This window comes from Propithecus coquereli, unplaced genomic scaffold (assembly GCF_000956105.1).
Source record: "Propithecus coquereli isolate 6110/MARCELLA unplaced genomic scaffold, Pcoq_1.0 Scaffold126, whole genome shotgun sequence".
Lineage (NCBI taxonomy): Eukaryota > Metazoa > Chordata > Mammalia > Primates > Indriidae > Propithecus > Propithecus coquereli.
In genome coordinates, this window is record NW_012136747.1 from 2,004,196 (window position 1) to 2,016,009 (window position 11,814).

The 11,814-nt window shown below is 55.2% G+C and overlaps 1 protein-coding gene across 2 annotated transcripts in view; it reads right to left on the reverse strand.

Moving 5' to 3' along the window:
• Window positions 1-11,814, reverse strand: part of ZC3H7B (zinc finger CCCH-type containing 7B) — a 55,038-nt gene that overhangs the window by 23,299 nt on the left and 19,925 nt on the right. For both annotated transcript variants that reach the window (XM_012638110.1, XM_012638111.1), the window contains exons 2-5: window positions 6,357-6,415; window positions 3,293-3,326; window positions 2,991-3,188; window positions 1,949-2,107 (exon numbers count right to left, since the gene is read on the reverse strand). In XM_012638110.1, the coding sequence (XP_012493564.1) occupies window positions 1,949-2,107; window positions 2,991-3,188; window positions 3,293-3,326; window positions 6,357-6,409 (444 nt within the window). In that variant the 5' untranslated portion in view covers window positions 6,410-6,415. The remainder of the gene's footprint in view (window positions 1-1,948; window positions 2,108-2,990; window positions 3,189-3,292; window positions 3,327-6,356; window positions 6,416-11,814) is intronic.

Sequence of the window (11,814 nt, forward strand, 5' to 3'; positions counted from 1 at the left end):
GGAGAAGGTGAGACAGAGCAGGTGGGTCAGTCTGCCCAGGTGCACAAAGTACGCTCCTAGACACCTGTGCAGCCCTGCAAGGGGGGACCATTGTCACCCCATGTTACAGATGAGAAAGTAAGGCCGAAGGAGATGACCCTGGCTTGCCCAGGTCACACACCTAGTGAGTGGTAGGGCCAGGACCACAACCCCATGCTTTTGTTTTTCCTTTAATCTGGGGGAGGGAAAGGGATAATCTTATTTTTGTGTTAATATTACCTTTTCTTTCCCTAAAATTCAGCAAGTGACAGTGTCACTGTAGAAGAGGGAAGTGTTGCAGAGAGAGCAAGTGCTCCCTGGACCTCCCCCACCCTCATCGCAGGCTCCTCCCCAGAGGGAATCACGCTGTGTTGGTCTGAAGTTTCCTTGCAGATCTTTCTAGGAATATACCCATGCAGGCCTATAAAGAATGCTCAGTTTTGTTTTGTGAGAATTTTCTCCTTTTTTAAATGTAGGTGGAATCATATTATACCTGCAGTTCTACAACTTGCATCTATCACCAAACAATGTCTTGGAGCTCTTGGCAAGTGAGGACCCATGGATGGCACCCTGGGTTACGAGGCCCAAAGGAGCAAGGGCGCGTCAAGTTTGAACCGTGCCAGGCCCACAGCCAGTGGTCCCTGAACAGTACCGGTCCTTCCTTCCCCTGTCCACGTCTGTAGCCCTGAACGTGCACCGTGTGCCAGGCGGGAGCCGGGGCAGACAGGCCCAGGCCTCAGGGAGTTTCCAGTCTAGCGGGGAGATCAGTCGGGAAACACAGAAACAGGAAACTACAAACGGGTCCAGGTGCAAAGGGGTAAGGGGGAGGCCGTGACATCCTGTGCGCCTGTCCATCTCCCTACCCCACTGCTGCGCCCTGGAGGGCAGGCCTGGGTCTCATCGTCTCTGGTCCCAGTACGGAGCAGGGGCTCCATCAGTGTTTTCCTGACAAAGACCGGGAGAAGGGGTAATTCTCTAATGCAGAACCAGGAGTCCTCAGTTTGGGTACTGTCCCCATGCTATTTACTAGCCCTCAGTGGGTCCCAACCACCTTACCTGTGGTGGGGACAAAGCTGCTCTGCCCTCCTTGTGAGTGAGCATCCAGCAAGACCCGGGTGTGGACCTGCTGTGGACACTGTAAAATGCTATGTGGGTCAGGGACGATTATCACGAAGAAAGGTTCTTTTTGTTTGTTTGTTTGTTTTGAGACAAGAGTCTCGCTCTGATCTGTTGCATGGGCTACAGTGGTGTCAGCCTAGCTCCCAGCAACCTCAAACTCCTGGGCTCAAGGGATCCTCCTGCCTCAGCCTCCCGAGTAGCTGCCGCCATGCCTGACTAATTTTTTGTTTCTAATTTTAGTTGCCCAGTTAATTTCTTTCTATTTTTAGCAGAGATGGGGGTCTCATTCTTGCTGAGGCTGGTCTCGAACTCCTGACCTCAAGCAATTCTCCCAGAGTGCTAGGATTACAGGCGTGAGCCACCACACCCGGCCGAGGACACCCTTTTAATCTTTACAGCAACCATGTGCTCTTAGAGCGTATAAGTTACTAGCACCGACTCTAGAATCAGGTTGCCTGGGTTCAAGTCTTAGCTCTGCCACCCCCTGGCTGTTGTGATCTTGGTTAAAGTCCCTTTCTCTCCACACCTCTGCCTACTCATCCTTCAAATGGGAATAATAACGGTATCTACCTCATAGGGTTGGTGCAAGGATTGAGTCAATACACGATGTGTTTTTAGCAGTGCCTGGCACACTGTCAGAGCTCAGAGAATGCTGAGTACTGCTAATGTCAGTATCTGCAACTCCATGTCACAGAGGAGGAGACTGAGGCTCAGAAAGATATGGTGGCTTGGCCCAAGTGAGGGCCAGAGCAGAGGCTTTGGAACCTGGACTCTGAGCCTGGCCCTGGCGTGGCTGCAGAGCTGCACTCACGTGGGGCAGCGCGAGGGAGCACCGGCTGCTACACTCGTAGGCCTCCTTGTGGCGCCCCAGCTCGTTGAGGGCGCGTGCCTTGCGGAACAGCGCCCGGATGCTCTCACCGTCCAGGCCCAGCGCCTTCTCGCTGTCCTCCAGCGCCTTCTCATACAGGCCCTACCGGAGAGGAGCAGGCAGCCCTTGGTCAGCACCTGTGAGCCTCCCTCCCCCAGGCCTCCTCTCCTCCCGGCTGGGTGCCTGGGTTCAGCAGAGAAGGCAGGAAGCGCTCTGGCATTCAGACTCCGATCAAGGGCGTCTGCATGCAGCTGGCAGGGCTGCAGTGGGTGCTGGCAGGACACTGCGGGCAGGGGCCTGCAGGTTCTACCGCAGTGAGCCCAGTCACCCAGACACATCTATTTCCACATCTGCCTTCAGTTCAGAACGTCATGGACTAAGAGTAACGATGCCACCTCTGAGAAGTGAAACCGTGACGGCAGCTCTGTGCACAGAACAGAATGTGAAGGGTTAACCCCTCAGGCACCTGGAGCCTCATTTATCCAGAAGCAGCCACCCTGGACTGCAGAGGTGTTACGGGGTCCTCTGGAGGACCGCAGCGCAGCCTCCCACAGGATGTGATGAATGCCTGAGGCGGCGGGCGAGCAGGACAGGGATGCAGAGGAGGCTGGAGCTCTAAGGAGGAGAGGAGGGGAGGGAGGGACTGGAAGTCGAAGAGAAAGAGTGGAGGCCGAGGGTGTGGGAAGGGCTCAGGAGGCCAGGAGGGAGGAGTGGCAGAAGTCAGACTCCCACCAATGCCAGGGTCACCCCAAGATGCTAACTTGAGTCGTCTGAGGTAGGGCTAGGGCATCAATATCATTTAAAAAAACTTCTTATTATGCATTAGTACTTTTAAAAGCTCTCCAGGTGAATCTGTTGTGCAGCTGGGATAGACAGTGAGATTCAGGCAGGAGGAGGTAGAGGAGGCTGGGCCTGGGCCACACGCTCACCAGGGGGACATGGCGATCGGGGCAGGGGTGGAGGAGAGGAAGGGAGCCAGGCTCACCATGGTGAAGTAGCAGGCGGCCCTGTTGACATGCAGCTTGCACAGTAGCTCCCGGGGCAGGGCGACCTGGTCAGAGGCAGCGTAGTCGGCCACGTTCAGCCCCTCCATGTACTGCACCAGGGCCTGCTTGTAATCCTTCTCCCGGAAGAGGTCATTGCCCTCAGCGAGGAGATTCTGCACCAGCTTGAGCAGAAAGGCCTGTCGGGGGCAGGTGCATGGGGGCTCAGAGCATCTTCTCCATCCAGCCCCAGCCCCGGCACCCCTGCCCTTCTCCTTTGCCCAGCCTGGCAGCTGACACTCACCTCATATTCTTCTTGCTTTAGGGGTAGTGTCGACCTAGCAGGAAAGAAGAACACAAAGTCTAGGTGAGCCCAGGGGTCTCAGCTTCACAGAGGCCCCAGGAGGCAGAGCTGCAGGCCACAGGTCATTCAAGGAGTGGGCTCCTCCAACTCAGACCTCAGATATCCCCTCGCAGATTGGGCCGAGAGGACAGTGGTTTTCCACCTAAATTATCACCGTGCAGGCCTTCCATTTCTGATGGAAGAACCTGCATTTCCCCGAGGGCCTGACAGCCAGGCTTTCGCAGGTGCAGATGCTGAGGAAGAGCAGACCCACCCCAAAGTCCTCTCCTAAAAGGAGAGCAGACATCCCAAGGCCTTTCTAAGTTACATGAGGGAGAGAGGGCAGGAGCCACGGTTGGGCCGGTGAGGCAGCTCGATGCCAGGAAAAGAGGATGGCACAGGCGCTCCTGTAGCAGGAGCTGTGGGGACAGGGGCAGCAGGAAAAGGCAGGCAGCACGAGTGTTGAGGAACTAACATGTGAACTGGGCCTTGGGAATGACCACCTTCACCAAGCCAGACCTGTGTCTGCAGGCCCACAGCGGTGAGGCGCCCAGAGTCCACCTCGGGCCCCTTAGGTTGGGAGTCTCTGTCCTTCCCTTCTCCACTCCCACAAAACACACACGCCCCAGCCAACACCAGGTACGCTCCGAGCCTATCAACGCCTCATGCCAGACTCAAAAAATTAGGTGGAGTTTGGAGCACCCTCCCCTCTCCTGTGGCTAAATAACACCAGCCTAGTATGAAAGAAGGCGTCAGCCCAGGAGACCTGAGGGCACACCTGTCGGCTAAATGGCCAAGCAAGAAGGGAAACTGGGGTTTGTCTCCTGGTGCCTCATTTCACAGAGCGGAAAACAGACACGCAGAGCGGGGCGGCCGCTTGCCCAAGGTCATTCAGCAGGTCAGCACCAGAGGCAGGGCCAGAGAGCAAGGCTGGGCTCTTTCCATTGGCTGGAAACGCTACCAATACCTGGGCAAGAAGGAGCAGCCTCAGCTAGCGAGTGGCAAGTGGGGATAGAGATGCTGGAGGTCTGTGGGTGTGTGCACGTGTGTGTGAGGTGGCCCCAGTTGTGACATCAGGCTTGCCATCCACCCTCTCACTTGCCTCCCCACTGTGAGAGCCCAGGCCTGGCCCTCCCTCCCTCCCCATGCTGCCACAGGTGTCTGTCCCTTGTGCTGTCCCAGCCCCAGATCCCATCCCCACCCTCCTGGCTCCAGCCTCCCCTCTTCCACCATCAGCTCCAGCTTCAATCGGTCACACCCCTGTCCTAGGACGTCTTAGTCTGGTGTTTAAGGCCCTCTGCAAGCCAGCGCCAACCCACCTGTCCAAATTCACTTTATGGCTCCCACATGCCTGTGCCCAGAGGTCCTAACAGATGTTTGCCAAGCCCGTGCAGCATGCATGCGAGAATGCAGTGTAGGAGCAGTGGGGCAGAAATAGCGCGACTGATGTTAAAAGGAGCAGGTCCTACTGTGCTTCCTGCAAAGCTGCAGAGGCTGGCAGCTGGGCCCCAGGAGGCCACCCTGCTGCCGCACCTTCGACAAAGCCCCTTTGGAAGGGGGGGCAGGACGCAAGGACAAACGTTTTCCCCCAGCACCACTGGCCCCCTAACCCTCATCACGACCCTGGGAGGGAAGTGGCTTATATCCATCTCACAGGCAAGGAAGCTGCCTAGGAAGTGGGGAGCCAGGATGGGGATCCGGCTCCCGAGAAATCAGTGACAGAGGCCAAAGATGCAGAACTCCTCTTAAGAAAAACGGGCGCCGCAAGGGTCCTCTTGTTGGCCAGGCGGCCTCTGGAGACGTTTGAGCACTTGACAGAAATCAAACCCCTGCTCCCCAAAGTGGGAGAAGGCCCCCCGCCCGCCCACGAAGAGTGCCGAGCAGGGACTGCTTTGCCGACCAGGTCAGAGGAGGATCTGAGGACCCCGCTGGCAGCAGGGCAGGGCGGCTCAGGGAACAGCCCGGGTGGGGCGTCCTGCAAGCCCTGGAGCCACATTCTAGGTGCTCCCAAAAATCCCTCATCAAATTATCCCATCTGTGGACACCCTTAGGAAGTAGTCAGGGAAAGTGACCGTGTTGTGAGTTGAGAAAAGAGAGAGAGTGTTGTGTTAGTATAAACACTTGTTCTGTGACAGCAACGTGGTCACGGTGTGTGTGAAAAGGGAGCTGGTTTGTGGTGACACTGTGGGTGAAAAAAGGCAGGGGGTGCTTTATAGATCGTGTGAAAGAACAAAATTGGGGAGTGCATGAGGGCATGCAGAGGCAAGTTCCAGTTTTATGGGGAGCCCTATTTAAGAAAAAGAACACAGAATTACAAGCACAGAATTGCTAGACTGCGTGCCTTCCAGGCCTGCGCGAGCAGGGGCCACAAAGCCTACACGTCATACTGTCACAGCAAATATGCCTCTGAGGATCTACTTAAGAGAAATAAAAGAAAAAGGTTAGTCAAGATATTTTGTATAGTAAAAAAAAAAAAAGAAAGAAATAAAAGAAAAAACGAATATGGCACGTGGGTGCTGGGGGGCACACAATGGAAGGACTCGAGGGTTTTGGAGTCTGCCAGCACTGGGTTAGAATGCTGTCCCTCAACAGCTGTCTGACCTTAAACAAGTTTCTTGACCTCTCTGAGCCTTGGCTTTCCCATCTGCAAAATGGAAATGAGGCCACCTACTTTACTGAGCTGTTGCGAAGATTAAAAAGACAATGGATGTGAAGGCCCAGCACGGAGCCTGAGAGATAGTAGGTGCTCAGTGAGGCAGACTGCTGATGTATTGGAAGGTGCGTGCAGGCACGCAAGGGCACTGACAGGGAGTGTGTGTGCAGTGTAGAGGGTGAGGGCAAGATGACCCACGCCTGTGGTGTTCAGGCCCCTGCCACGTGCCACGCGAGCCCCTCTCTGGCCTGTCCCACCTCCCCACACCCCGGTGTACACAGGAGCCTGAACAGCCAGGCTCAGCAGGAAAGGGTGCGCCCGGAGGGCCTGGCTGCAGGGGGAGCCCCCGCCCGCCCACCGCCGCTCGCTTACTGGATGAACTGCAGCCCCTTCTCGATGTCCGCCTTCCGTTTCTGCCTCTCCATCAGTCTCTGGGGAGAGAGCACAGGCCACCGTCAGCCAGCAGGGAACAGGGCGCTGTCCGCCGCCACGCGCTTTGTGGGCCCGCGCTGGGCGCTCTCTCACTCCCACTCTCATCCCATTTCCCAGGGGAAGGGGGTCCCTGAGGGCAGTGGCCACGTCAGGGCGCTGTCCTCCACACCAACGCGCCCCTGGACTCGGAGTCTGTATGGTGCCCTGCTGCATGGAGGCCGCCTGCCCTTTCTCACACACAGATTGGGCCAGATGCTGCCCGGGGCGCCTTCAAGTTCAAGGGAAAAATCTTGTTTTGACCATCAAACTCAGTAGTCTGTGCTGCTGCCAGGGAGAAGAGATGCGGAGCACGCAAAACGAGGGCCGCTGACTCTATGTGACGATGGAGTGCCAGCACCTGGCCACGAGTTTTGTGTAAGGATCTTGCTGACTGTTTCAACAGCGCTGTGAGGTAGGGATCGTTTCATCCCCACTTTACCAAGGACGAAACTGAGAGCCCCTCCATGAGCCGGCACATGGCAGAGGCAGGACTCAAACCTTTCACGCCCACCGGCAGCCCTCCGTGCACGGCTGATGACCCCTGGCAACGGCCGCCTGAGGAGGAAGGCCAGGCAGCAGATGGGCGCGGTGCGCACACTCACCTGTGCACAGCCAGGGTGTGATGCCTGGCGCAGGGAAGGCCTCTGGACCTTGGGCCACTGCAGCTTCCTCCCTCCGCACCCCACCTGCTGACTGGCCAGCCATTGCCATTCGGTCCACAGGAGGCCACGCTGGGCAGATTCAGGGATGCCAGCGGCGACCCTGACATGGTTGCTGCCCGCAGGGAGCTTTCAGTCCAGTAGATAAACCAGCCCTTGCATTTATGAGGCCCTGACACATGCCTGCTACACGTCCGCTTGCCCCTGAGGGGCCCTCGGTCTGGCCTCTGGGCTCGGACAGACCTGGGTGTGAAGCCCAGTGCTCACACTTGCTACGTGACTTTGGGCCTCCAGCTCCTGAGGGGGAAAGTGGAGCTAATGGCAGCTCCCACCACGTCGGCTGTCCTGAGGGTTCTGGAGACAGCACTCCAACAAGCATGGGAAAAGGTGTCATCCAACACCACTCCTCTGTCTCGCAAAAAGCTCTGCAAGTGTTCCCTGGGATGGACATGACTGCCATCACCCTGTGCTGCCCGCCCCATGCCCAGCAGGCCTCTCGGTTGGTCTCTCTGTCCTCAGCTCGCCTGTCTGTGAAACAAGCCCCTCATCATCCTCACACCACCCTGCAGGCCCCCAGCCCCAACAGCCTCCTGGTCTTTGCTCTCACCATTGCTTCCACTGATGAGCAGTCTCCTCTCTGTCCTGCAAGTGCAACTGCACCATCCTTGGAAGCCTGGCCCCTCCACCCAGTCTCCCCTGACCCCGTCCACCGGACCCATTCATCACACACACCTTCACCCAGCGCTCACCAGGAGGCTGAGGACCCACAGACGGGCAGACCCGGCCCTCGCCCCAGAAGAGGGTTAATCTAGTAGGGGAGACAAGGGCGCACCCAGGTGCCACACAGCACAGCCCGGGACTGACCGGACAGCTGTGGGAGGGGACAAGGCCTCTGTGGGCCTGAGCACCAGCACCACAGGGCATGGCCACAGCCAACGGCCGCCAAACCCTGCCATTTTAACAGTCACAATCTAGCCTCTGTCCCTCCCCAGACGACTGGACCAGCCTCCTCACTGTCCCCCTAACCTCCTCAAGTACAGCGTGGGGGCCTTTGAAGCCTCTACTTCCAAGAGTCTCTGATGACTGTTTACCTTTGGCTGATCAAAATCTCCCCCTGCACCTACACCGGCTCGTGCCACAGGGAATGATGGCCCTGTGACCCTCTCAAGCCCTGTGGTCCTCTCAGAAAACCACGGTGGTCGGAGAGAAACATTTCTGCATCAGTCCTCCAGCCCCAGAGTCTGAGCAGATGTAAGTTACAAACATTGTCATAACCACCCCGCACGGCAGTTCTTACAAAGTCTCAATTCTATGCCAAGGAATAAATGGTCTCTGCTCCAGCTGGTATGAATACTTCTCACACAGCCTGGCCATTTATTCACCTCTCCGACCTCCTCAGCTGACTGGCTGTGTGACCCCAAGCAGGTTACTCTGCCTCTCTGAGTTATAGTTTCCTGCATTGTAAAATGGGAGGACAAACGGCGTCCACTGTCAGGATTAACACATAGGAGGCACTCATTTCAGGGCCTAGTACTTAGCAGGTGCTTAACAAACGGTGGCTATTAGTAGACCAGAATTCCTATGCTGGACGTTCAATTCGACATTTGCTACATGCCTACCATATGCAGATGAGAAAGCTGGGGTCCTGCCCCTCCAGCCAGGCCTCACAACCTAGTCAGAGACAGGGACAGATATTCCAACAACTCCACCGCAAACCAGACTCCTGTAGTAAAAATAGACTGGGATTAGGCACAAAGAAAGCAGAAGCTCCTCAAAGGGGGCAACATTTAAATTGGGCTTTGAAGGATGAATAGGAGTTGGTTTCTTGGTGTCAGGGAAGGGAGGCCTTCTGGCAGACTACATGTGATGGTTTATGAAATCACCGTCATCTCCCACATTTCATCCCCTGCCAAGTGATGACCCAGGGGGCTGGGCCCTGATGGGACCCACATTTGAGAGATAAGGAAAGTGACGCTCAGAGAGGTCACAAGGTCCGTAGCCAGCAAGTAGGAGCCAAGCCTGGAACAATGACTTAGGATCGGAGACTCTGATGCTCTCCCTCCTCAAAGGCACAGCAGAGGCAGAATCACTCAGCAAGCTTCCTGGCACCTGAGCCTGCATTGCCACAACTGTTCACCCCCAGAGAAGGCAGATATGGGTGTGGTATGATTCGGAGGGAGGTTTCTATACAAAAATATTATGCTTCTCCCGATTTCCTGCCGCAGGGTCTACACATGAACCTCTGTAAGTCATTTTGTGTTGAGTGTAAAGGCCCCAGACTGGGGCTGGCAAATGGAGTTCACCTTACAGAGCAACACTGCCAGGCTGACAGAGGCCGGGGAGGCTGTCCCGAGGGGAAGCGCTGAGCGGAGAAGGATCCCCAGCCCTAGCAGTGGTTTATTGAAGGAATGCACAAAATGCAATGTCTGCCATCAAAAAGGGATGCCCAGTGGAGGCACATTTGTCCTCATGCCCTGGGCCTCAGACAGCCCTCTCCCCCATTAGTAGAACTATTGCTAAAAGGCACAGTAATACAAAGTGACACCAGGTCAGAGGCCCAGGTCGGACTGGAGCTCAGGATGCAGAGGGAGGGCCTGGAGGAGTCCAGGTTGTAACACAGGACAGCAGCAGCTCAGGGGGAGGGAACCACCATGCCCCTTCCTTCTGGAAGATTCTGGCTCCTCCAACCACACTGGTTAGACTCTTCTGTGCCAAGGGCGAATACAGACACAGAAAGGGAGGGTTTCACTCAGCTCAACCAACATTTATGCCTCTCCTACTTGGCGACACAGAAGGAATAGGCTGCTGAGGCCCAGTCCTGCCCCCAGAGAACTCCTGGTCCAGTGGGAAGGAGACAGGTGAGCCAATGGGAGCCAGCAGCCGTGGGGCAGGGGCCTGGGAAGCGACAGGCGGGAGAGCTGGGTCGACAGGGGAGGCCAGGAAGTCTCTGCAGGAGGTGGTCCTTGGGCTGGCCAGTGAAGGAGAACGGCAAGTTTCTTGGGAAGACTGGGAGGGGAAGGATATTCCTAACCAGAAGCCTGCCCAGAAGGATGAGCACTAGGTTCAGCTTGGACACCCCAACTCCCCGTGGCACCCTACAATCTGCACAGCCATGATGATGGGGACGCCCAGGCCTGTCCCTCCTCCAGTAGCCTGGCCCACGACTAGGAGAAAGCCCAAGAGTCGGGGGCAGCAGAGGAAGGAAACCCACCTGGGTACCCAACATGCACCAGGGGCCCTGCTGAGGACAACAGTGACACAGACCATCCCAAGAGCTACACAGGATGGCTCTACGTCTGGCTTTGCCTGACCATGCCCTAACACAGAAAGCAGACGACCAGGAGCTTGTGACATGCCACACCCTGGGGCAGAGGGGCAGGCAGGAATAGAGCACATTGCCCAGAAGAAAAAAACCACAGAGGCCGAGAGGACAGCAAGCCTTGTGCGCTGGGGAAATGTGGGGACCACACACATCCCCTTTACTCACTCACTCGCTAAACTCGAGTGGGTACTAATTTGGGTACAAAAGCCCTCCCCTCACTGTCTTATAGGGAAACCAAACGACAGGGACAGAGTTACCATAAATGAAATAGGAGCTTCAATAGAGGCATCTACCCATCCACCTATCCATCCAACCATCCATTCATGAAATGAGCACCTAAGGAATATTTTAAACGTTCTGCGTCTTTTGGGGATTTAGCAATTAACAAAGCTGACAAAGTCTCTCTTAGAGCATATGTTCTAAGAGAGAGGCACACAACACATAAAAATATAACGTAATACAGGAAGGAAACACACAACAAAGAAAAAATAATGAAACAGAGTGATAGAGTGCTATAATTATAAGGTAGCCAGGAAAGGCCACTTTGACATTTGAATAGAGACCTACATGATGTAAGGGAGTGAGCCATGTGAACGTCTAGTGGAAAAGGCAGAGAGAACAGCAAGTGCAAAGGTCCTGGGGCAGGCACCTAGTTGATGTATTTGAGGAAGTATAGGAGGCTAGTGTGGCTGGAGCAGAGTGGGCAGTGGGGAGATGGGAGATGGGAAGGTCAGAGTAATCTCTGTATGGCAGGGAAGGCCATACATAGATGTTTTGTACGTGAGGCAAAGACTGTGGATTCCACCCTAAGCCAGAGGAGTCACAGGAGGTTTTGAACAAAAGGGCAGCTTTTGTTCTACAAGAAAATGAGTTGTCATTAAATAACTGAGATTTATTTAAATCTTACTACAACCCTGTCAGGCAAGGAAAACAGTACTCAAAGAAGCTAGGAAAGTTGTTCAAAGCCACAGTGAGCCTGGAGCCTGGATTCAAAGGGACAGGGGAGATGAACATCAGGCAACCTGAGTAACAACATGCCAGGAGAGCAAAGCCCTCAGCCCATGTGGCACCTAACGCCCCACACCCTTCCTTCCTCAATCTCCCTCCTCTGGGGAGAAAATTCTTATAGGTGGTTGTTATGAACTGAATGTTTGTGCCCCGCAAAAATTCCTATGTTGAAGCCCCAACCCCTATATTTGGAGATAGAGCCTATAAGGAGGTAATTAAGGTTAAATGAGGCTATAAGGGTGGGTTTGATATTCTGTTATGGCAGCCTAAGCAGACTAATACAGATTTTGGTACTGAGAAGGGGGGCACTGCTATAAAAATAGCTAAAAATGTAGAAGTGGCTTTGGAACTGGGTGATGTGTAGAAACTG